General features: G+C 39.4%; 1 protein-coding gene across 10 annotated transcripts in view; it reads left to right on the top strand.

The window, feature by feature from the left end:
* The first annotated feature begins 759 nt into the window (after window positions 1-759).
* Window positions 760-26828, top strand: part of TNRC6B (trinucleotide repeat containing adaptor 6B) — a 149456-nt gene continuing 123387 nt past the window's right edge. For 6 of the 10 annotated variants that reach the window (XM_086752514.1, XM_086752587.1, XM_086752580.1 and 3 more), the window contains exons 1-3: window positions 760-942; window positions 16159-16231; window positions 22013-22111. In XM_086752514.1, the coding sequence (XP_086608640.1) occupies window positions 22068-22111 (44 nt within the window). In that variant the 5' untranslated portion in view covers window positions 760-942; window positions 16159-16231; window positions 22013-22067. Of the gene's footprint in view, window positions 943-16158; window positions 16232-19229; window positions 19250-22012; window positions 22112-26828 lie in introns of those variants that run through there. The other 4 variants (XM_086752522.1, XM_086752498.1, XM_086752543.1 and 1 more) reach the window with 3 other exon arrangements.

The following is a 26828-nucleotide window of genomic DNA, read 5'->3' as shown; positions in this document are numbered from 1 at the left end:
TTGTTGCTGTTCAGCGGCCGGGGCGCCTGGTACCGCTGAGAGGCCACAGCCGCGGCCATACTGGTTATCACGTGTGTCTGTCACAGCGCCCCGCCCTCGGGGGCCGGAAAATGAAGTAGACATAGTGGCGTAGCCTCCCCTCCCGCTGCGGCTCAGGAGGGCCCAAGCGCAACCGCGAAGGAGCCGCCAAGGAGAGCAGCTCGGTGGGCGGGTCATCGCTCTGTTATGGTGTAACGAGCACATCCTTTCTCCAATGGTGTCCGAAGGTGCAACCCGCAAGCCAATCTGTCGCGCGGAAGGGCGGGACAAGTAGGGGCGGGCGAGCGGGTGCCCTATTTCAGGGGCAAATCTCGTAGCCAACTGGAAGAAGGGGTGGGAGCTAGGGAGGGTTGCGAAGGGGGTAATGTTAACAGATGACAGTCAGCAAGTGCAGCCAATCAGTGAGGGTGTAGTGACGCACAGTCCAATTAGAAGCTCTGAGAGGCGGGTTTTCTGCTATGATTGACGTAGGCTGTAGCTAATGGACGGAGAGATCCTCGAGGGTCTTCCCAATGGGCAGCGTGTAGGGGAGGAAAGGGGAGCGGAGGGAGAAGACGAGCAGGTGGATCGACCAATCAACTCGGGGGTCGGAGGGGCGCCGTCCAATGGGCGGCGCGAGGGGCGGTGCAGAGGCGTGTCTCGGTGTGTTTGGGTTCGTGCTCCTCGGGGGAGGGAGACGGCGGCGAGGAAAGTTTTTTTTGGTGGCTTTTTTTTTTTATTTTTTTTTTTTTTTAAATTCCTCGGTGGGTTTTTTTTTGCAGGGGTAGGGGGGGAGAGCGTTTTTCGCAGCTTCTTCGCGTTTGTTTCCTGGGTTCGTGTTTCCCGGGCGGGCGAGCGGGCGGGCGGAGCCGCCCCCGGCACTGAGAAGAAGGGGGCTCAGCGCACCGCGGCGGCGCCTCAGCGGTGAGTGCGGGACGGGCCCCCCTCCGTTCCCCCCCTCCCTTCCCCGGGCCGAGGGCGGGCGGGCTGCGGGCCTCCCTCGGGGCCCTTCCCGCCCTGAGGACTCTCGCGCTGCCTATGAGGGGGCCTTTGGCGCCGAGCGCGCGCGCCCCCTCCCCCTTCCCTGAGTTGCGGTGCGTGGGGGAGGGGAAGGGGGGGGGTTGGGGGGCCGGGCCGGCGGGAGGGGCCCCGAGTGGCGGCTCAAGGGCGCTGCCCCAGCGGCCCCGGGGCTGCTGCTCCCCACCGCTCCCCGCCTCTACCCCGGCGAGCGCCTGTCCCGGGTCAGAGCCGGGCTTGCGCCGCCCCCTCCCCGCCTCACGTGCGGCCGCCGCGGCTGTGCGCCCCCCCCCCCCCCCCCGCCCGCCCCCCAAACTCCCGCCGCCCCCTCCGGTTTTCCCGACAGGGCCCCGGCGGGACGCGCGGGCGGCCCCGAGGCTGCTGCCCGGCGCCGTGGTGCGCAGCGCCGTGCGCTCGGCTGGCTGCCGAGCCCGGGGGAGAGCCGCCCGCCCGCCTGCTCGCCTGCCTGCTCGCCTAGGCCGGGCGAGATGTACAGGGAGGGAAGGACCCCGAGGAGCCTTTCTGTGGCTGGGGAGAAAAGCGCTTTTGTGCGGCGTGGGGTTACGCTGGTACCACTGCAAACCGCGCTGGATGTGTTGAGCATGATGCTAGTTAAAATGTGCGTCTGTGGGTGGGAGGAGTGACCCTGCTCAGAGGTGTGTCCCAGATGTGAAAACAAAACCGAAAAAAAAAAACCAAACCCAACAAAATAACTTTCCCGAGCTGTTTGTAGGAAAAAGGAGCGAATGTTTGTTTCAGGAGACGCTTCACCGGCTGTGGATACCGTGCTACAGGCAGCGTTATCTTACACGCTCAAATCTGCTTTATGAAAACGCATGTAGGAGTATCTACGACAGGGTAGAGCTGAGGCTTGTTGAATAAAGCCAAGTTTCAACAAAGTGTCTTCCTAACTAAAGTAGGCGTACTTACGACTGTAAACAGCACTTCTTTTTTCCATGTTTAACGTTTCACTGACTTTAAGAATATTTGTTAAGATATATCTCCATAAAGTTAACTTTAAAAAAAAAAATCTGTAATTACTGTTTTTTAATAATGACTTGTTGGGCTTCAGTGTTGCATTTTCATCGTCTACGGAAATTGTGTATCCTCCTGAGAAACAGTAGGTAGATCTTTGGGGTTTGTAGAGTTCCATATTTGAAAGGTCTGTTTTACCTAGTATTTTCCAGTAATACCCACATGAATTGGATTTTAGTTTCTGCCACAACTGTTGTAGAGATAATAGCTTAGATTTGCAGAGTTGTTAAATATGTGCAAAAATTCAAGCAGCTTTGTAGTTTGTCTACACTGAAGTTGTTCAACGATTCCCTCCTGTCCTGTGGTGACTCTCTAATGATACAGGTCCCTTGGACCATGCACGCTGTTGAGAAGCTGGGTAAATGTCTCATCTACTGCATTGCCTGCGGTCCTGAATTTAAAGACAAGGTCAAGTTTTTTTTCTGTGTGATCCACGGTTAGTGCAGGGACTGCAATATAGATGTACCTCTGGGAGTGGTTTGTAAGGGTGACTTTCCACGTGTGTTTGACTAAACTGCACGTAAAACTAGTCAGTTCTGCAGTGAAGAAGTCACCCTGCAGAAAGCTGAGGCTGAGGAAGCAGGTATAGAGCCCGAAGCAGTAGTAAATGTGTGTTAGCTTTTCTGCTGTGAAGTTCTGGGGGCAACAAGATGTAGGCACATCTTTCTTAGTAGGAACTAGGTGATGGTATCATTGTGCCTTTTACTTTCATCTTGGTTGGCTATATTGCGTGTAAATGTTTTGTGAATGTACCATTTCATGTGAAACTATGCGTACGTGTAGAACTAGCTCAGAAGTTTCAGTGCTATTTGGTAAATTCTAAGGTGCGTACTTCTCTTGTGAACTTGGTCTTGGTTTCTGTTTTCTCATAATGTTGTTATCAGGATGCTTAGTACAGGGAATCACTTCAATCCTGTAATATGGAAGTACTGAAAAAAAGAATTTAACTTGATTATAAAACAGTATTTCTTGATTAGGCAGCCTTATGAATTGATGTGTTACTGCAGTTTCTGTATGGCCACAAATTTAGCTGGAAATAAAAGCTTTCATTTAAATAATAAGCTCAAATGTTTGGAAATAAAAATCTTTAAACTATGAATCAAAAAAAGCTTCATCTACCAGAGTTTCTGTGATTGAATAGTCAAATAAAACATTGAGGTAGAATGTGTATCATGGCTTTGCTTTGTGATGAGTGTTTGATCATTAAAAGTTGACGTTGAAAGATGACCTGAAGAGGAAGGAGCTTCAGGAGAGAACTTTACATAGTTCTGAGGCAGTGTGTTTTACCTCAGATCTGCCTCCCGTCATAGAAAGTAGGAAATTAGAAATAACTTTATTTTGCAGAAGTACTGCATAATATATGTCATCTATAAAGACAGCTGCATCTAGAACCCTGGGATGAATAGCTGCGTCCAGAATGGTGGAAAAAAATTAGAAGACTGATAGAGAATCATAAAATCATTGAATGGTTTGGGTTGGAACGTCATGTAGTTCAACCCCCCTGCAAGAAGCAGGGACATCTCCAACCAGATCAGGTTGCTCAGAGCCTCATCCAACCTGGCCTTGAATGTTTCCAGGGATGTGGCATCTATCACCCTCATTGTAAAAAAAAAAAAAAAATTCCTAATATCTAATCTAAATCTATCTTCCTCTATTTTGAAACCATTTCCCCTAATCCTGTCACAACAGGCCCTACAGAACAGTCTCTCCCGGTCTTTCCTGTAGCCCCCTTTTAGGTACTGGAAGGCCGCTATAAGGTCTCCCTGGAGCTTTCTCTTCTCCAGGCTGAACAGCCCCAACTCTCTCAGCCTGTCCTCATAGGAGAGGTGCTCCAGCCCTCTGGAATATAGAATAAGTAATTTGAAAATATGTTCAAATTGGGTTTGTTCTCTTGAGTTTTTGATTGGCAGTTTTTTGTTGGGGTCTTTCATCCAGCAAAACTGTATTTCTGTTCGCAGAAGAGACTGAAATTGCAATTAAGCAATATGAACTGGATATCGTAGAGTAAGTCTAAGGAGCCTAGTTATTGACTTGAATGAGTTTATTAATAGTCTACTTAATGATTCACTTATTTTAGTCTCCGTTTTCTGCAGAATGCTTGGATGCAAAGTCTCTTGTCCTAGTCACTTATGGCCATTATAATGTTTATTTTCTCAGAATGTCTTTTTGTACATAGATGTTGTCTGGTTTATGTAATAATAATGATGATGACAGTCATTTCCAGCTTCTTTGCAATGGCTTTCCTCAGTAATTGCTCTCTAGTACTGCTGTTAGATTCACAAATTCTGTCTATACTGAAGATTTACAAATTCTGCAGTACTTCTACTTACAGTGTACCTTACAGCTTACAGCTTATTCTATTCTTTATTATTAGATTTTATTTTATTTTTATTCAGCCCTTTCCTGTGTATAATTTCTGGATCAGTAAATGTGTCGTTGTGAAGAACTGACGTTGTCTGTCTTCATATGATAAATTAAGCATATTTAACACATAGATAAGGGGGGAGTATCTCATACTAGAAAGTATATACCAGTGGTTTTCTTTTAACTTAAAAGATTTCTGTCACCTCATTGCTTATAAAATACGTTTACCTGAATTATCTCTGGAATTGCTTTTAGTGATCTATTTGTTGTGATTTCAGAAATTTTACTTGTGAAATGTTACACTATATTGGGGCAAGAATATATCAGTCTTCAGTTCTAATAGCACGAACTTAGCACAGAGATGTTGAGCAAACAGTTAGTAACGTATATTTCTAATTGTTTGACCAGCTGTGATAGAATAAGCCATGGATTCTTGTTGATAGTCTTCCTTAGCTTAACATTTACTGACTTTCTCCCTTTTCAGGTAAAATATATATGCTGAGTTCACTTGTTCTTTAAAGCAAACAGTGTGTGGAATAGGGACTAAAGAATTGGTTTAAATTTATTGTGAATCCAAACTCAACTTTCTGCTACTATCCGCTAATAAAAATAGGGGCACTTTTTGGTACTTCAGGCAGCTGTCACTGTCAGACAAGTAGTTGCCTGTTGGTATTTCTGCTTGTGAGGTGACATGGGTAGTGGTAATCAGGACATTCTGATTGCTGTTCCTGTCACTTTCAGCGGATAGCGAAACTCTTACACTTCCTTACATTTCTTTGGTTTACTGTTCATAGCTTCTTTGCTTTTACTTTTTTTTTTTTTTTTTTTTTCTCCTTCAGGAAAGTAAGCACGCTTTGCTGCAACCAGTTGGTGTATTTTATTTTGGTTTCTCCTTTAGAGCACTAGGCAGTGAGTACATTAAATAATTTTTCCCTTTGCCTTCTTATAGTGGTAAGAGGGAGAGAGCGGTTTTGCACTTATGGTTTACATTATGTTGTAGGGGAATGTTCTGAGGTTTTTAACTTTTCATCAGTGTAAGGGTTGTGGTTGGAGTTTGGATGTTCTCCGTGTTTACCATGTAGTGAGCTATGGAGATGACCTTTTCCAGTTTCAACTAGTCAGTACGGATTGCATTTCTGGGCCTTGCCAGCTTTAGTAGTTCTGAAATCAGATATCTTGCATATATTTCCTGATTTAATGTCTGTGGATTGGAAAAAACACAATAGTTCCTCTGTCAGAAAATCTTTGGAGAAAATTGGTGTTCTCTCTGAGACTTCCACTCTTCAAAATTTTTAAGATGTCTACTTATGAGTAAAATGGTTCCGAAAGTAGGTTTTACTCAGTTTAGCTTTTTTGTCTGTGGAGGGACACATGGCTTTGTCAGGAGGAACAGGAGGGTAGTATAAGGCAGCACTCATGCTGCATGCAGTAGGACACTCGTCAGAATAAATGTGTAAAGTATAAACTGGTAGTCTGTATATTTTGACCCTGTTGGGCAGAAGATTGACGACTGAAAAGCTAATTAGCGGATGAAAGGATAAGAAGCAAAGTTGCAAAACAAAGACTTGATAATTTTAGAGAGCCTGACAGAGGATTAGGCAAAAGGTGATACAATAATATTGTGTTGCCTGCATGAGGGGCAGCCCTCTAACCCATCTAAATGAGTAGCGAAATAAGAGTCATTAATGTTTTTACTTGCATTTAGTTTTTATAATTTCATTGTAGCTCTTGACAGAGTTATTAAAAGTACTATAGTGAAAAACAACCTGGTAAAGGGGTTTCAGTAGTCTGTTCATTTTTCTGGTAGTGAAGTCTGTTCTCTCTGTATTTAGAGAAATTTATTCTTCTGTGCTGTTTGATTTGGTAGCAGTCTATAGAGAATATTTTTTTTTATGAATACTGTTAACTTAAATTTCTTTTGTTAAGTTTAGAGACTTTTAGAGTCTAGCCTCTCTTTTGCTACTTGAAAATGCTTCTTCCTGTTCCTCTGATCTTCTTGTATCCTAGGATTGTGGAATTTTTTTCCTACTTGAGTCTTTTTTTTTTTTTTTTTTTTTTTCCCCCTCCTTACAGCAAACATTGGTTGTGCCTTGCAGTTCTCTGCTGTGTTCTTCATGTGGCAAAAATAGACTTTGTGAGAAAGTTTCAGAAGTTAAATTGAAAGTATGATTTTAGATCAAGAAGCTAAATGTTTGAAAAGCTGTATGCCGGCATTCTTTTTTTAAGACTGATCTGTTAAGTCTGCACGCGATCAGAATTGAGATACATCTGGGCTGCTCTAAGGCAATCGGTACTGACTTTCCTGGCCGTATCACACACGTAGTAGGAAAGAGGTTCACCTCTGGGAGACATAAGTATCTTTCCAGCAACTCGCCAGTCAACTGTGGACGAAACACGCTTTGGCCCCAGGCTGATCTACCAGTGTTCATTGGAGTAGGCCTTCTTGTCTTGCTGCTTCTGACAGCCAGGAGATATAAATTACCCAGCAACCCTGTGTCAGCATGGTCTGGTTATAAACTGGGATGTCTTGTGAGCTAAAACCTTTTGCTTCTCTCCTGGTATATTTTTTTTTAGATCTTTAGAAATAATCTGATGACTCTCTCTGGAGGTGATTGAAATGCCATAGAGTACATGTTATTTTCTCACTGCAGCCAACAGCAGAATCTACTTTTTATACAACAGTACCATAACTTTGTAATGTAAAAGTTTTTCTGGAAGTTGGATTTTGTAGGGGGTTAAATCACCTGTACATTCACTGTCTTTACTAGAACGATGAAACACTATTTCGAATGTCCAAGGTTTCTGTTGCTTGCACACTGTGACTTAAGGAACTATAAGTGAATAATATTAGTGGGCTCAATTAGCTTGAGAAACGATGTCGTTAGTGCAAACTTAGGTTAAAGTATTATTGTAAATTCTTGATTAAAAAAAATTGTCTCTGAGATAGAGGAAGGGAATGTGTCCTGTTACCTCAGCTTCTTGCAGAAACCAAAATATACTTCACTCCAAAGTGAATTATGATCCATCTTTGACGTGAAGCAGCTGAAAATCACTTCAGGGCAGAAGACCATAATGCATGTTGCATGGAAGAGTTGCTTTACAACGTTGTCAGCTACTTTTGAGTTTTAGTATCTTTCATTGTGACCGTCTGTGGGTTTTTTATGCATTGAGATTTTTCCTGCATATGTTTGTGTGATTATAACAATATTCTTACATTGCTGTAAATGTAACAGTTTTAACTCTGTGTCAGGAACATGCTTATTCTGATATTAGTGTTTGGGTTTTTTGTTTTGATTTGTGGTTTTCTTTTTTTTTTTTTTTTAAAGTTCAACTTAAACTGCTTTTAACTAAGAAGTTAAAAAAGGAACGCTTTGGCACAAATGTGTGTCCCCACAGGAAGTTTTACTATTACAGCCGTTGGAATTTAAATTAATATCCTTCCATATGTATTTGAGTTCTGAGAATAATGTTTTCAAATTAGCCTTCTAACTTTTTCTGTTTGTTGAGTGGCTAAGATTCTGCCTTGTCAGATTGTAGTTGCATTGAACCCGGTGTCTATTCCTGCAATTAAGAATGTAGATGAGTCTTTTCTTGATCGGGAGAACAAGAATAAAAGAATCAAGCAATGGTGCTTGTTTGGGACTGTTCACGGTACAGACCGTTCTTCATTGACATTGCAAAAAAAGTCAATATTTAATATTTTTTACTTTCTTGCACTGGGAAGTTCTTAAAGATGACTACTGTCTTTATACTAGTATTCCTCTGCCCCCCATATTGAGTGTCTTTTTTGTGGTGATTTTATACAGGCACAGCTCATGCATTTCGTAGCCCTTTGAAACAAAAAGGGATACTAAAGTTTAAATTGAAGATTCTTTTTTTTTTTTTTTTTTTTTTTAATATAGCTGTGCTTTTTGATTGGGTGCTTCAGGATCTGCTCATCCACTTTCTGTGGCTGATGTGACAGCATAAAGAATGTGCAAATTTTTGTTGTTTTTCAATGTTTCTATTATATTTAATAAAACGTTAAGAGGAACGCTACCTACGTTTCTGGTGGCACTCACTTTGCTGAATGGTACTTGAAAGGGGAAAAAATTATTTTGTTCCACATCTAGGCTTTTTCACTTACTTTTTAACTGCATAGTTGCAGTAAATTAGCTGTCTATAGCTGTCTTTGCTTGGCCTTTTAAATTTTAGAGTATGTGGAGGAGGAGCCAGACTGGCCAATAACCTTCTCTGGTTGGAAGTTGACTCCTCTGGTTCTTTCATATTCAAAGGCCAACTTTCTTTTTCTTGTCCTTGGTAATTCATGTATTGCAGATAATGGATTCAAATTGAGAAAGACTTCCTGTTGATTGAAAAGTAAAGTGGCTTGTAGAGACATGTCTCAGGGGAAAAACTGTAGAAGTCCCATTGTATCAAATACTTTTAAAATTGGCTAGTAAGCAATGGAAAACACTCCTGACAGCATAACATAGTGGTGGCCTCAGGGCAGGAATACAGTGACATAATTGGTCTGTTCTCTCTCCCACTCTAGCCCGGTACTTACCCAACGCTGGATAATGTTACTTTCACCAGTTTAGGTGACCAGATAAACTGGTACTGCCCTGCGTATGGATACTGTGTATCAGCTTAACTTGCCCCTGCTTCATCTGGATATGTAAATAAACTAAAAGTAACTTCAGTTTTGCAAAGTTTTAACTCAAAAAATAACAGGGTTTTTATTACTGCAGTTTCAGATTGAATAAAGGATGAGCAAAAACTAACATAAAAATGAAAAACACTCAAACATAGGAGCAAAGAGGAGTTAGGTTTTTAGATATGATGGGAAAGCCTGACTGTGAAAATCAATTGTCCTGTGTTGCTAGTAGGTAGCCTAAGGACAGATTTGCATATTTTTGTCAGAGATAATAAAGATACGTTATCTATCTTTTAAATGCCACTTTCAGAAGAAATTAGATGTGAGTGTTGAAGAACTATTTTGGGCCAAACTGGAAAGACTAAAAATTTAGGGTCCTGACCTTGCACGTGCTTGAGCAGGTCCAAACCTCTTCTTGCAAGTAGTTCCACATTCAGTAGGTCTGACTGAGCACGTTTATCAGAGATGGCAGTGTTGAAGACTGGGATTGTATCGCTAATAACTTTCATTTTGTTTTTAAATTGAAAAAAAAATTAGCCATAAAAATGAATGTATTGCCTTATTTATTTGAATAAGGTTGAAACAACATTGTTGAATGTAGAGCAGATTTTTGAAAATTAGCTTCTTGTTCCTTTCTGAGGTGCCTAAATAGCTGAAAAGTACAACTCAGACTGATGTCAAGCTGTACATATTGATGAAGCTGATCTTGGCAGCTGGTTATGTTGAAAGTTGGTGTTTGAAATTACAGTTTAGAATTATTTGCTTAACAACTCAGTATTTGTTTTCTTTGACAATAATAGTCTTAAGATGTTAGACTTCTCTGCATATATAATCATGTTAGAAGGAAGTCAAAACGTCTTTGTATAAAACAATAAACACAATTATTAATGATTAGAAATGTGATAAATATGGAATGTTCATTTGGAAAATTACAGGGTGTAAACTAACAAAAAATAAAGTAAAAAATAAAATCAAACTGTGATTTAAGCTTCATTCTCCTTTACCCCTTCCCAGTCCTCCTCCTGGCTGTCTCGGCTCAGTCTGGCTGTAAAGGTCTGCGCGAATCTGCCTTGCTGGGTGTAATGCCGTGTTCTAGGGCTTCTCTGTGTTCAACAGGGTTTCTGTGTCTGTGCGTGACGACTGCTGCAGGAGTTAGCGCTGGTATTGCGGCACTGGTGTGCGTTTCCTTACAACGCAGCTCTTACTGTAAAAGACAATAAAACAAGAAAAAAGGTGCTTTAACACAGGAAATGTCGATACTCTTCTGATTCTAGTACAGGAAGATAGTAAGATCTAAAGAGTTTGAAAGGTGCAGTATCTTCCAATCCTGTGATGCATTTGAATGATTTTTAGTAGTGCTTTCTTTAACTCTTGTAACTGCTGAAGGTGCCATTTAAATGTGCCCCTCCCCCTTTCCTGTGCTCCTGCCTGCTTGCTGCCTTACCAGTGTTCATTTGGTTACTACTGCCAATTTTTTAAAATTAACTGTTGATGACTTGATGACTTTACCTGTAGCTCAAAAGGAAACCTTCGATCCTGAGTTGTCTTTCGTAGTATGAACAATCTGATGGGATGATTCTGTTGGGATTATCCGCAGTCTAGTTATTTATAGCTTTCAGGTTTAAAGTTGAGCTGTTGAGAAGTAGATTTCTCTCTCATCATAACGTTTTGTTTAAGGTGGACAAAAATGTTACAAGTCTCTGGTGTAGTATAACGTCTCCCCTCCTCTTCATGTCTCCTCCTGAAAACTCAAGTCCTCTGTGTGCTGAAGACTTCCTGTCATTTTGCAAATGTCCCGAAATAAAGGCTTACTGCCATTGTGCTGGTTTTGCTCCAGCAGTGCTGAAGCATTGGGAATGTTGGTATACATGGATTGCTGGCAATTCCAACGGATTGCTGGTACTTTGAGCATCTTCCCTGCATCTCAATTTTTGCCACCAGGGCACCATTAAATTACGTGATAGTTGTAATACTCATGGTAATGACTGCTTCTGTGCCATTAGGATTCGGAGCATTGCTACCATTGTCAGGCAGAAGCAGTATTAGCAGTGTGAGATAGCCCCTTTTTTGTGCCTGAAAAGCATTAGTTTGCAAGACCTAAGAGAACAGAAGAGGAACAATTGAAAAGAATGAGGTTTTTTAGTGATTGTTTCCAACTTTGCTAAAGAATTTCTTTCATTATGTGGTCTGGGTAAAAGATATGGAGCAGGAAAAAAAAAAAGCCAGTATTCTCAGTTCATCATCTTTTAGTTCCTAAATGCTCCAGTCCACACCAAAACTCTTACTATGCTGACTGTCAAGGGCAGGCTGGAGAGGGGAAAGAGCAAGGGGAGCGTTCTGTGCTCCAGAGAGCTCACAGTCAAAGACAAGAAATAGATAGATATAGGGTATGATTCGAGGATTAAGATAGAGTATTCCCAACAACATTGAATTGTATAGTTTTCCATAAATACTGTGGTAGAATGTTGAAGGACTTGAAGAGAAAAAGTAGAAACAGTTTTGAGGATGTCTATTTTATATATATATATATATATATATACATACATACACGTGTACACACACGTATGTATAAACGTGTGCGTACATGTATGCTTCAGCCACACTGAAAAGATACAGGGAACAGCGCGCAAAGGACTTTGGAAAATTTAACTAGCGGACAGCCTTGGCCTGATTGTGTTTGGGATGTAACCTTGATTACAGTTAAGAAGTGATGTGTAGTTTACGATAGGCTGCTGAGGCAAAGTAGAAACAAACACCTTTTATGTTCACTGCAACCTTTAATGAATTATTTTGCAAAACCAGTATGGGCAGGAAATAAGTGAATTTTTATGCTGCTAGAAAGTGGCAAAAAGGTGTAAGCAAAACATTTTTAAAAATACACTTCTCAATTTATTTTTCCTTTAGTGAGAGGAGGAACATTTAGCACCTTACATGTTGTTTCTGTAAATGTTTTGGAACACTGGGAAGGTGGCAATGCAATGTTCTGTCCTCAACTCATCTTTCAAGGCTGTCTTCAGATTCAAGAGCTAGAAACAAGATTTTCTAAATAGAAGGTCTGACTTAGGACCATTTTTGTGTAGTCCAAGGCTGCCTTTCCTTAATCTGCTTTTGAAACTAATGATCTAGTAGCCAGGTGATCAAGTGGATAACTTTTTTTTTCTTTTTAAAAGATTATGTAGACATGAGTTAGAAATATTATTAGTTTGTTTTTTTTTTTTTTTTTCAGAAAAAGCCTCATAAATGTGATTTGAAAAGTACCATTTTGCACTTTTTTCTTGTGTCTTCCTTAAAATTGAGTCAAAAAGGGAGACATTCTTTAACAAAAAACCCAACTAAACAAACTCACTAATGATTGAGTTTTCTTGAGCAGCTTATGTTGTGTAATTGTGCATTTAGCAAAAAACCCAAACATCTTCAGTAGTGCTTTATTTTATGAAAGTGGTTTGCTGGTTTATATTTGGGCTGTTGATGTGAAAAGGCTTAAGTGCTATGAATTAGGGCTTGTGTTTTGTACAGATAGGACTAGTACATAGAAGTTATGTCATTAACCTTCTATTCTCATGTTCGCTTAGAAGAGCGGTACAGACCAATGGACGTGATATCAGTTCCAAGTTACAGTTATTTATCTTGTCATTGAAAGTGACTGTGTCATATCTACATTAACGGCTTAACCATTTTCCATATAGTACAAAAAAACATCAGTGCAGAAAAGTTACTATTGAACAAAATATGATGTTGTGCAGCCAACATTGATTTTAACATAATGGGCGTTTTATCCAGTGTCCTGTTTTGCTGTAGAACACCGTGGTGAATTTGTGGAGTACTAAACTCCCATTGCTGAATGCTGTTCTCTAGACCTTTTTTTTTTTTTTTTAACAAGGGACTGGGAATTTCTGCCTTTTCCCATTCCTCTGAGCTGCTTTGTTTAGAGTCATATCATACATAAAAACGTACATATTTTTCCTTGAAGTGCTCACCATTTCTGGATTTTCTTCCACCTAACTAGTCCAAAGAGATGGTTCTAAGTAATGTGGAAGAAAGAAGTTGTAAATCCTCTCTCAGGCACCAGTAGCATCTCTCATTCTCCTACTGAATTGTTTCTAATTGATTACAAGTTACATTTCCCTCTTCAGTCATGAAAACTGAAATAAAGTGGAGAAGGGCTACCACAGTGAGACTTGGTTTTTCATGGATAATTTTTATAGTAAATCATGACTGTTACAGTGACAGTGTGGTGTAGATGAAAAAAACCCAACTATGAAATATTTCTGTATTGTTCAGAAGTCGCGAATGACTTTAAGCCAACTTCCCAATATCCTAATTGGATTTGTGATGTTTTTGTGTAGTTATGTCAGCAGCTGGTTTGTGTGAGGTGATGTTTTTAGACATCTTGAGGCCTTTTGAGCAGAAAGTATGCTCTTGGTTGCTTGATCAGAATCATTCTACAACCTAAGTCAGAACTAAGTTTAAAATTTGCTGGTGTCAAACATCTGCCCACTTAGCAAAGTGACAGTTAAACCACAGTGTCAGGAAAGACCCCCTTTTGTCTCCAAATGTACTGTTTCTAGTCAGAAATTGTTTGAATGGCAATCATGCCCAGAGAGCTCTTCGTTAATGCTAGAAGCTCAGGGAAAAAATATTCAGTTTATGGCAGCTGGTCCAATGACGGGAAGAGTTTGTCGCGAGGTGATGCTGTACATTAAGCATGAGCAGTAGCCAACAAGATGACACAGTGAATTTAGAAACGTGCCACCTGTTGATTACCTTCACAACAAACCTTTTTTTTTTTGGTGCCTGAATAATGGAAACCGGAATAATTTAGATTTTAGTGATGTTAATGTGAATGTGTAGTGGTAAACCAATAGTTGTGGATCTCTTTTCATTCCTGGAAGTTGATTATATTTTTCAAAACCAAAATTGAGGCATTTAATTCTAGCTGTGGTTAAAACAAGAGTGGTGGATTCTGAATTATTTGAAATGGGCTTGAGTATTAGCCAGTTCAGTGCTACTGATATGCTATTCTTTCAAAATAGGATTAAATACCCAACAGTTGGTAGGTAATGGGATTAATTTTTACACATAATATTTAATATTTATGAGTTATTGTAGGATTATGTAATCACTTTCCTTGAACACACCTTATGTGTGTTCTCTCAGTTCCTGTAAAAGAAACCAGTTTAATCTCATGTTTTTTTTTTCCCATTTGTGAATAGAAATTATATTTTTAGAGCTTCCTACTGTTCTGTTGTATCTCATAGTTTCAGTAGGAAATTTTGTCACACATGCTACCAGTGTTTACTGCTTCTCCAGATTTGGATGAGAGGTTGAGGGGAAGAATTTGAAGAAAACATTTTCGTGATGGCAGCCTGTTCCTTTCAGTTCTGTGCACCTGAAATATTCCTACAGGGGCAGCTTGTGTGAGGTAACCAGAAAGGAGATATTTGGTGTAAGTAAAGAACTTGGTGCACAAGTGTAGGAAGACATGCAGCACCCTAAAAAACACTTGAGGAAAAAGCCAGTGTAGGAGTCCTGATTCCGTACAGGATATTCTGATGCTTCACAGATTCCCTAACTCAGCTAAGTCAATTGCTGCACTTGACGATGTTGGAACTAGAAATAAATACAGAATATTTGGGGGGTTGCACTGTACACGCGTACAGTTCTAGTCTGTCAGAGTAGGACTTGACATATGTAAGCCAGGAGTATGTAGGTATAATTGATTGTTTCTGTTATTGCAAGATAATAGAGAATGAGTCTGATCTTTTGGTTTGCCCAGATGCCTGAATTAATAAGTAAGTGTTGTAGTTAGCTGATTAATACTTGGTTAGGAATTGTCACAGTTCTTGGAGGGAAGGGGAAGGTCCCACCTTTGTTCTGTTGGAGGAATGGTGCATAAGTTGTGGGTAGGTTTTCTGTTTGTTTGTTTTTTCTTTTCCTCTGCTCTGGTTACCAAATCGAACTGTGTCTACTTTCCTGGCTTAAATTTTTCCTATGCAGTCCAGGCAAGCGAGCTGATGCGTCCCAAAGCCCTGGCTGCCAGCAGAAGTGGATACTTACTCTGAGGATTTGAATTAGGAGGTCTATGCGTGATATTTAAATTCTGCTCTGACTGGGGTAGACACTGAGATTATCCTTGCTGTAACATCTTTACAGTCCTACCAGCTACCCATCCGTTCTGTCTTTAACCCAAACTGTTTTCACTGGATTTTACTCTCTTGTGCCACTTTGACTTTGCTAATTAACATTGTTATTGCTCTAGAAACATAGGCCTAAATTTGTCAGAGTAACAGGAGGAGGACAATCAGTCTTTTCTTGTCTTACTTCTATTGAAAGTTACAGAGATACTGATGAGAGGCTTTTTTCAGTTAAGGGTAGACATCCATACTCCTCTTCATGAATAAGATTCTGTAATGAGATAAGACAGATTATTGGCGTAATTAGTAGCAGTTCTCTCCTTTCCCTTGGAGACATTAGTGGTCTATAAGCATGTGGTGGTTTGGCTGTAACTTTGAATGCTTTCACTAGATACTAATGCTATGGTATTTCAGTACCCAGCCTGCAACAACCCCTTTCTGGGAAAATCTGATTTTTGGCCAGCTTCTGCAATACTTCCTATCCTCCAACTTCAGATCATATGCTGTCAAAAACCGCACAGACACTACATTAATCTTGCATTTTGGCTGATACTCTTATTGGATGGAGGTACATGTGAGAAATGCATGATAGAACTGCTAATTCAATAGCAGTCTTTGACTCCACCTATAAAGTATTGGGTACTTGAGTGCACAGATTAATAATAGTGTATTAAATGACATGGCTGAATGTTTTTGAGATGTTTTAGGGAAATGGGTGATAGTTTAACATTCAGTCAAGGAAACCTTTTTTTTCCCTATAGTTTTGGAAATTCATAGGGAAAATTGAAAACTTACAGACAACAGAGTGGATTTACTCTTACCTCCACATACGATTTTCATAATAATACATTTGGAGACAATTGATTTTTCTTTTTTTTTTTTTTTTTTTTTTATCTAGTAATGCTCACAGTTGGCTGACCTTCTAATTTTTTTTTTTCTTTAATCTCTTTTTAGGGTTTCGTTTTTGCACTGAATGTAGCCAGGACGGATCCTTGTGGGCTTTGGCAGCCCTTGGAAACTGTCAAAGGTAAAAATCAACTCAAGTTAAATATTGTGTTCTTGAAAGTTGGGGGTGAGAAGATCTTTAGCCTATGCTGGTTCTTAACCAACTATAGGATATATTGCTGTTTTCATATACTTTCTAGTGTGTTATTTCCTGTGGGTTTGGGTGTGAAGTTTTTTCTGTAACTGTCTGATGCAGTTTGTTTCTGTCAGCTAAAGTTGATGCATATGATGGTTTTCTTTGAAAATTAATTAATTTATGATGAGATCTTAAACTCACTGGAATCAGTAAGTGATTAGTTCCTACAAGCAATGAAGTCACACTGAAGACTTGTGTATCTTCTGGATGCTCTTGCTTTCATCTTGGTACCTCTCAACTTGCATTTAAAGTGAAAAAAAATATTCTGTTATTTTTCCATGCATTAAATTTTATGTTGCTTTTGTACATTCTTAACAAACTCAACATAATGTAAAGCTATAGCAATTAGATATTATATGGCTAGACCACTGTTAAAAATTAAAACTTTTTTTGTCTACCAGTGTTTGCAATTATGTCTCAATATGAATCTGTCAAGTAAGCAAAGACTCATGTAAGACATAATTCAGTACGTTACTTGCCTTGTCCTAACTGGTTTTTTTCAGGTATGCCATGTATACAAGATCACCATCTTTGAGGAGCACTTGTGTGCTTCTTTCACTTTGTGCTCTTGTGAGAGAGTTCGGGACCAACCCTCAATTTCTGCTTACTGTCTTTAATGGTGACAGTTTGCACAGCCTTACTGTCCTTCAAGGGTTTTCCAGGGGGCCATACACAATTTAGACTTTAGAATTCACAAGAACCACATTTTGTTTTACATTAATAAGTGCTTCTCTTGCAGCTGCACTCCTCAGAACCTTTAAATAATTTTTTCTTCTATATCAAATGAAGAACAGTTTTTCTCTTTGGTTACTTTTGATTGCTGCTGGCAATCTGAAGAAAAAGTGTTGCTGTATGAAAGGCCTCTGTACTAGATAAGGTGCTTAGTTCCAGTGATGCCTGTTTGATGAACAGCAAATTTGAAGATATTTGGGTTCCAGCGCTCTCTTGCTAGAAAGAACCTTGTGTTTCTGAATGGTGGACCTTTCTATCTGGGGAAGATGAAGACTGAAAAAGTACCTAGTTTCCTAGTATTACTTTTCAGGGATTTTTATGTATATGGAAATTTGGCTCAGGTTTGACTTGCCAGAGTGGGCAGTAGTGAAGAGATAGTATCCATAAGGTGCTCTGTAGTGTTGTGCTTACATGGAATTTATGGCTGGTAACTGCATCCATCATCCTGATACCACTGAATGAAATGTGTACATCTTTGCTGCAAAAAGAGATGGAACATAAATAGGACTAAATAACAAACTGATTTGTGCTGAATCCATATTGGTTTATGACAGGAAAATATTATAATAGGTGTTAAAGTTCATAAGAACTGCAGCTAGTTCATATTAGTGAGTGTTTTTACCTTTGAAAATAGAGTCTCATCACTACATGATATTTTAAAGAGTTAAATAAAACCTGTTACTAACTTTAGACATGCATCATACATGTTTGCACTTTGCTATTTGTCGGAGCTTCCTTGGAGTCCTCACTCAAGCCAAAGTTGGTTAATTTTTTTAAAGACATCTGATAAATAAAAAGATTGGAGACTTCTGTTCCATCTGAAGTAGTTTTAGTGAGTATATGCAAGAATAGAAGAGGATTATCATACTTTTGATCTTTTCTAGATTTTGTTGATAGATGTCAGATCTGAAAATTGAAATGCACTGTCTGTAAATTTTACATATTTTTATCCCCTAGGAACCTGACATATCATGTAAATACTGGAAACAAGTAAATAAATGCCTTTTGGCATTTGGTCTTTTATCCGATCCTGTAGGACACTAGTACAAATTTTGATTCCTTGTCTGTCCTTTGTGTCCAAAATAAACTACCCTATGTGCAACTTCTAGCCCTCTGCTCAGAAGCTAGTCAGCTGAAGAGGCGATGTCAGCAACATGAAATAATTATGTTGTTTCTTCACATGCTGGCACTAAGCAGTCACTTTGGCTGAGACATTATCCTCAGTTGTAAATGACTGCTGCAGGAGTCTGCCGTAGAGGTAGTTTCCCACAGATTCAGGGATCCCCAAATGCGTGCTTTTGGCAATAAACAAACTTGAAACGCAGCAGTCTTGTGCCAGTGGCCGCGGGAATCAAGGAATCATGTATGCAGAAATAACATAAAAATCATAGTATTAAACTGGAATCGTAGTTTGTTGCCTGATGTTTTGTCTCCTGAAAAAAGCCAGAAGCAAATGCAGTGGGGAAAAAAAAACAATAGAAGGGTCGTGTTCAGCAAAACTTCCTCTTGCAGCAACACCTCTTGCAGTCTGTGGCTTAGGGTCTTCCTACACTAGCTTCAAGATTTTTTTTTTTGGTGGATTTTCTTTTCCCCATGTGAATTGTTCCAGTAAATTACTTAACCTTTTAAAACTTCCACCTTCTTGCAATCCCATGTGAGTGAGTACACTCTAACTGAGCATTGTATTAAATAGTATGATAAATGTTTTGAACACCAAAGCTGATAAAACATGAATTACAGGAGAGATGAGCAGTGAATAAGCTCTCTTTTCCTTCTCCATTACATATACTTTTTTATAATTTCTCTGGTTTTCTATTTCTTACTCTGTTCTCTGAGCAAAAAACCATGATAATTTCGGTATATTTAATCTGTTCTCTGTGGAAGAGCTTGCTTGTCTTTGTTCTTATAGCCTTTCTATTTTGCTTTTTATTTCCTAGTTCTACTGACTACTTCTTTTTTCCTTTGAGGTGCACTGATTGGTAGTCTTTTGTCTTATTCCAGGACTAATATATATAAACTGCCGTCAAATTTTGCCACTCTCCATTCCTCTGGTAGCAAGGAATGTCTCAGAAGATAAACATGGCAGTTTTTCAGAGGTTCATCTTTGAGTTCTTCCAGCAATCTGAATGAACAGTGACTCGTCCTTGCAGTTGTCTTGGCCTGACCTGACTGGTCGTGTTTTATTTGATAAGCTTTTTTAATGCTTCCATAGCTCAAGTTCAATCTTGCTCGTTTCTCTGATTTTAAGCCAATTCAGTGTCACAGCAATCCTTCTGGCCAAGGCTATTTTGGCCGTCGGACACCAGACCATACATCTAACGATCTGTGGAGCTTCCCGGTTACTTCCATCTGATATTGCGAAATCACGCTCAGAAGCTGCCAGCTCCAGAAGCTCTGGAGTTTGTTTTAGGAACTCGGTGTGGGGAAGTACCATGGACAGGGACTGCCCGCCCGTCCTCCGCACCCTGCAGCAGAACAGGAGACGGCCTGCCAGTGAGAAGTGCTTGTTATAGGCAGGAAGAGCTTGGCATAGATGCGTGACACAAGTCTTGTTTAGCATTTGATACCTAAGATTTTTTTTTTTTTTTATTATATGCTGCAGGCAGACTATTTGGTGGCAATTTGGGTGAGAGTTCTGCTTTATTGTCATTCCCCTTTCTCCAGAAAAGGAAATTACTGTGCTTAAGTCTTTACAGCTCTCATGCTTTGCATGGGAATATATGATATTACTGAACATAACAGCTTGTTGGTTATAAGATTTAATAGGTTGTGTGTAACATTTTGTAGCTTCAGGCCCTTTATATTTGTAGAACTTACTCTTAATTCCTTGTGTCAATTTAATAGCCATGTGTGATGGTTTAGCCCGAGTTACCACACAGTTTCTTGCTCCCCCTGCCCCCTCTCCCTCCTCAGCAGGATGGGGGAGAGAATTGGGAAGAAAGGAAAACTCTTGGTTGAGATGAAGACAGTTTACTAAAATAGCAAAGGAAAACTACAAAACCAACAGAATATAAGGATATTAAAATATACAAAGTGAACAATGTACGTTTTCTCACCACCTGATGTCCTGAGGAGTGATCATGGAAACGAAACCAAGCAGGAAGCAAGGGAGTGAAAAGGGGGCCAGCAAGGTAGAGAGACCAATGCCAGAAAGCAGGAGAGAGGGATGGCCGCCAGGAAGGCAGATACCCACCCTGGCCAACCCCCCTTATATACTGAGCATGGCATTTATGGCACAGAATACTCTTTGGCCAGTTTGGGTCAATTATTCTGTCTGTCTTTCTCCCAGCTTCCTGCACCTGCACATTAGTGAGACTTGGAAAGCTGGACAGTGTCCTTGGTCTCATGAACAACAACTGGTTGTATCATCACGGTGTTTTATCAACATTCTTCACACACAAAATCCAAAACACACCAGCTAGACAGAGGAAAATTAACTCCATCCCTGCCGAAATGAGGACACCATGAAAGATTTGTCTACGTATGGAAAACATACAGAAGATGTGGACAGTGCAGACAGCCTTACCTTATGAACAGGCTTTAACCCTGAAATGAAGGAGATGCCTCTAGATGAACAATTCCCAATCCTTCTCTTTTTGATCTCGTGACTACTTGCATTCCCAAAGCTGTCAGTTTACAGGCTTGAAATTGCTACTGTGAAGGTAATAGTAGAGTCAGCTACTCTGTAGCTGATGTGCAAAAATGAAGTGGAGAAACTTTAAATGGATTTTAAATGCTGGTGCAGAGTTACAGCATCTGGAGAGGGACAGCTGTTACGGGCCAAAAGCTCTTGGCTTGAGGAGAGTTTTTTAACTCAGTGTGAGCCCTTACTTTTGATGTACCTGAAATGTTATAGATCTACTAATAGCTTATATCTTGTGTTTTGAGAGTCAGAGATTTCTGCAGAATTTATGCTGGTGCGTTTGATCTCCTAAATTGATTAATTTGATCCGTTACCTGTGAAAGATGGCTTGTCCTCTGGAGTAGAAGACATTCTAATCTTTGTAGCCACAGTCTCCCTAATTGTGTTTCATTCTTCTGTAAATTACTTTGCAATTCTAAGACTGGAGTTTGGGGTGTAAACGTTGTTCAGTTGGAACTGCACTTATACTGTCAAACAAATGTAAAAATCAGTTACCAAGTGGTGTTGAATATTGGAAACACTGGGAGCTGTTGACCTGAGTTAGACTGGAAATGTCGACCTAAAGATGAATGACTTTGTCAGTTCCCTGAACCATTTAGAGCCTAGAATATACTTATTTCTAAAATGAAGTCAAGGGAAAAATCCCTAAAGTAAGAATTCTGAGGTACTGTGGGATCACTGGAAGTCTACCAATTTTTCAAGCTAATAACCTTTAGATTGTCTGTGAGCTGAATCTGTGAAGCTTATATTTGCACAAAAGCTATTTCCTAGTAAGAATTGCTCAGCTCTAGTCTGTGTGACTATTCCTTACTGTTACTGCTGTTAAATTTATTTTTTGTTCCATCTCAACCCACATGTTTTTGCTGGGTTTTTTTTGTTTGTTTGTTTGGTTGTTTTTTTTTTTGTTTACCAGTTCTCCCTTCTGTCCCACTGAGGGGGGGGGGAAGTGAGAGAGAGAGACTGCGTAGTCTGGTCCCGATTGGGGCTGAACTACAACACCGTAGCTTTAATAAGTAAACACAATAAATACATAAAATACTCAGCAATGACATTTTAAGATTTAAAAGAAAGGATATTCCTATTAGGTGCTTTTGTAGAGTTATGTCTTATCCTGAATAACAGTTGTCTTCCTTATTTGTGTAAAACATGTAAATTCAGCGAATGTGTCCAGAATGGAAGCATTAAAGGTCATTGCCTAGAATTGTTATTTATATGCATTACAATATTGTGTAACACTGTTAAAGGCAGAAAATTAATTGTTTTTAAAATAATCTTTCTTTTTTCTCTTTTAGGCAGTATTTTGCATTTCTGCAGAGCTTTGCACAGATCCTGTTCCCATGCAAACTGATGAGGGAGAAATACTGGAGGAAGGCAGTCCCAAGGTCAGTGAGGTAAATGCCACGATCTTTTGGAGGAACAAGAGCTTGCTTGGCTGAAATAGGGAATACGTGGAGTGAACATTGACTGCTGGTGGTATTTTTAATAAATACCCGCATGCAAGTAAATAATATTTATTACCCTGGAGACATTTAAAAGATAGAGTTTTTAAAGACCTTTAGAAAGACAGGCTTTTTTTTTTTTTTTGCCATCGGCGAAGGATTGGAACATGTGTCTTATGGCAGTCCCAGGAAGGAAAGAGGAAACTCTTGTAAAGAAACACTAACCTTGATTGTATTCTGTTTGTTAGAACTGGAAGGGTTTGTCAGGCTTTCTATCCTACGCACCCATCCTCTCAACTGACTTAAATAATTATGCATCTGGGCCCTTAGGTGCGGGTGTCAGTATTGGTATTTGTGGATTACTGACTGATCTACGTTGAAGGCGTTTTGCTTCTTGTTTCCTTGTACTTGCCAGCATGTGCTTTGTTGTGAGACTGGGTAGTGTGTTGCTTTTAAAGGTACCTCTGATTCTCAACATACCTTGTTGAGACAAGAGGCTATAAAGTCTCCTGATGAATATAGTGTTGGTTGCGTGCTCCTTTTTGCTTACTTCCTGAAGATGCAGATATTGAGTAAAAAATTACTTTGGTTTGCATGATGATATAGCGATTATAATATTCTTCAGTAGGTTTATAAATTTATTTTTATAGTCTTGACAATCTCAACAAGTTAGTGTTAAATTTCCAACTGATCTGTGTTGCAGATTTTAGGAACAAAGTATTGTTCCTAAATTTCCCGAAAACCTGAATCATTGTTAGCTTGCTTGTAGTTTTGTGTAAGAGACTGACTGAAAAAGCAAAAATCTAGAGGACTAAAATTAAAATTTATTGTTTTCTGGCTGTATCTTTTTTTGAGAGATGCTCGTACCATTTTATACTCTAATAGAACAAAACTTTTTTAAGCCATAGGAATCAATTTAGGAAGTGATTAATTATTAGAGAAAGGACATGACAATTTTCCTGTATATACTTTAGGAATTGTGTTAATTTTAAATAGCTTTGAAGGGAGGCTCACTAGTTTAGGAGCTGACAAATGAAAACATGTTGGTGGCTGTACCTGCAGCCATCCAGAGTATAGAGGGCATCTCTTGACAAGGATGTGATTACACGGTTCAGTCAGGGATAGACATGTGAGAAGAAACATCATGGTACAATTAATTACTGATTTTATTAGCATGGTTACTGGTGTTTACTTTTCACCAGAGAAAATCTGTGTATGTATATGTATATATACACACAGGTGTCTGTATGTATGTGTGTATATATGTGGATACATAGCTTTTTTTTTTTTTTTTTTTTTTTTGTGTCTGTGTGTCACAAGTAGATTGAAGTAGCTGTCTTGTGAAACTTACTCTTTTCCTCCAAAGAAAAGTAAGCTTTTCTTTGGCATTCTTAATTTTGGATGTAATGGCAAAGATTTTATCTTTATTCCAGCGTTAGGTGTTAAAAAAATTAAGTGAGCTTAAATTTCAAACCAAATATTTTAGACTGAGTTTGAATACCTCAGTGTGTATGCAGTATTGCTTTGAAACAATTGTCATTTAGAGAATGTGGAAGATCTCGAATCATACATCTGGTATTCAGTGTTATTAATTAAAGAACTATATAGAATCAGTATATATTAGGCAAAAAAGACTCATGACTACATCTAGTCTTATTCTCCATCCTGTTATGTACAAGACTGCTCACTGAAGTGTATTTTTCAGTGTTTCCTTATTCTGTAAATGATTATCCTCTCTTTCCTGGTTTCAGGAGAGTTTTATTATAGAATAGTTTGGGTTGGAAGGGGCCTTTAAGGGCCATCTAGTCCAATCCCCCTGCAAGGAGCAGGGACATCTCCAGCCAGATCAGCTTGCTCAGAGCCCTGTCCACCCTGGCCTTGAATGTTTCCAGGAACGGGGCATCTACCACCTCTCTGGGCAACCTGTGCCAGTGTTCCACCGTCCTCATTGCAAAAATTTTTTCCTTACATCTACCTTCCTCTATTTTAAAACCATTACCCCTCATCCTATTACAACAGGCCCTGCTACTGGAGAGTTTCTCCCCATCTTTCCTGTAGGCCTCCTTTAGAAATTGGAAGGCTGTGGTAAGGTCTCCCCAGGGCCTCCAGACTGAACAGCCCCAACTCTCTCAGCCTGTTTTCATAGGAGAGGTGCTCCAGCAATCTGATCGTCTTCGTAGCCCTCCTCTGGGCTTGCTCCAACAGGTCCATGTCCCTCTTATGTTAGGGGTTTCAGAGCTGGATGCAGTACTCCAGGTGGGTTCTTAGGAGAGCAGAGTAGAGGAAGAGAATCACCTCCTTCGACCTGCTGGCCACTCTTCTTTTGATGCAGCCCAGGATGTGGTTGTCTTTCTGAGCTGCAAGGGCGCATTGCCGGCTCATGTTGAGCTTCTCATCCATCAGTATCCTCAAGTTCTTCTCCTCAGGGCTGCTCTCAATCCATTCTCCGCCCAGCCTGTATTTATACTTGGGATTGCTCTGACTCTTGTGAAGGATTTGTCCTAGAAAAGTTGAAAAAAAGTATATTCCACTGTATTGTCCTGAATCATTAAACTGATGTCTGAAATTTAGAAATATTTACATGATGTAGTGAGCCATTTTCATAAAGGTATGTTTTTCTAAGAATTATTTTTTAAGACTTCAGTAATATAGTTCAGGTTTTTTCCTTTTGTCAGCACTTTATTTTTTTTTCTTTTTTTTTTTTCCCCCTCACCCCTCCTCTCCTCTAGGCAGATGACATGAGGTTTTTTGAAGAAGTTAGTTTTGTGCTTCAAAGACACTAATGTAACTACCTATTTATTCAAACCTTTCATTTCTCCCCTTTCACATATTCCAAAACACTAATCTGTAAGTAACAGATAAATATATAATTGTTGTTATGCTTATTGTTCAGATCAGTGAATCTTTTCTTCTGTGTTTTTTTAGGTGTTTTTTTTAATACCTATATTTAAGTACTTTAAATGGCATGACAGTCATTTTGGACCCCACTCAGTTTACACTCTGTTTTCAAAAATCCCATATTTTACCTATTTCTTTGCCTTCACTAGAAATAATTTTTAGAGCCTGTAAATGATACCTACAGAAGCAGTCATTTTCTAGCATTTTGTTTCCTGTGAATATTTAAGAAGGACTTGCAAGACTATGTTAACAACTCCTTTGAAGCTCTTCTCTTAAACTCTGTAGAAGGTGAGTCTGCAGCTCATAGGTCTTATGAGATTAGTTAATGCTAATTAAGCACAGTCCAGCTACTTCAGTGATTATAAGTTTGATTCTATCATATATGAGATCAGATTTAGGCCCCATTCTTAGCCTTTGCTATGAATAATTCATTTCTAGCCAAAAAGTTATTTTTGCATGTGACAGAAAGATTGAAATTACTGTTTATGGTGATTTGTAGCATCTCTGTCTGCCTCAGACTAATTATGAAAGAAAAGCACGCAAGGTTTTTGTCTTGAAGTTATTTCTTGTAGGGCTTCAACAACAGTATTAAACCTATTGCAAAAGGTGGAGGACAAGATTGTAGAAATTATTTTTATACTTTTTTGTTTTTATCTTAAGATACAAACATAAGATATAACTTAAAAACCACTTTATGTTGAAAAAACAAAAGCCCCAGGCCTACATGCTGGAATGCCTTGGTATCAGCTACAGTTAAAGCATTTCTGTTGAGTAGTAAATGGCTTTTCTGTGATTGTGCTTGATACTTTTTTTTTCTTTTCAGAATGCAGGGTGCTCAGGGGTCTGGTAGTTACTTCTCCACTGTTCAGAATTTCTCTCTTACTCGGTTTTGGTCTTGACAAGAAGTGGGAAACCTGCATTTGAGCCTCTTGCAGAATGTTCCCGTTACCACTTCACCTGAATTTAAGTTGAAAAGCACTTGAACAAGAAGACGTAGAAAATTGTCTTTAGACTCTATAGCTGAATCGCTTCCATGCTGTATTATGTTTTGCCAAAATGTCACCTAACAATCATTTCTGACACTGTTTTAGCTGATCTCAAGTTGAAAATTATCTGTCTTATTTTCCAAAAGTATGCGTTGAACTTGAGGAAGTAAATACACAAACTTCTAGAGATGTTTGTTTAACTTCTTTGTTATACTGATATCAAGATGTTTGGTCTTAATCACGATGGAAAGACATGCTCGTAGTTTCTCTGTAAAGAGTAAAGCTCACTACGTGAAGTTCTGTATCTCAGAGTGTCCATAACTGACTCTTCTGACTCCACAAAATGACAAAGCAAGAGGGGTTCCTAATAATACATATTCCAGGGAAAGCAGCAATTAAAATAGTAGTCTCAGTTACCTGAGACTGCAGATCCCATGATCAGTTATCAGTATTTATTTTTAGAGTCTTAAGTTAAAAGAACATTTAATTGATAGAAAAGATGTCACTCACTTTGCTTTTTAAGTTCTTGCACAGTAGTGTGGGAAGAGGCAGTATGTTAATGCTGTCAGCAGTCCTAACCAATAAGAAGCCTTGGTACTTCTCTTCTGGAATCACAAAGGCATAACCTGAGGAACTAAATTTATTGTAGATGGAAGTATTCTTGAATGAAGTATTCTGAGGTGTCAAGGATGACATCAGAATCCTCTTTCATGGAGATACCATGAACATCAGGATGTGAATATTTGGGTAGTGCAAGAATTAACTTTCTTATGGTGCCAGTCTGA

The sequence above is a fragment of the Chlamydotis macqueenii genome, chromosome 1 (assembly GCF_036417535.1).
Source record: "Chlamydotis macqueenii isolate bChlMac1 chromosome 1, bChlMac1.mat, whole genome shotgun sequence".
NCBI lineage: Eukaryota > Metazoa > Chordata > Aves > Otidiformes > Otididae > Chlamydotis > Chlamydotis macqueenii.
This window is presented reverse-complemented; position numbering and strand designations above follow the sequence as displayed.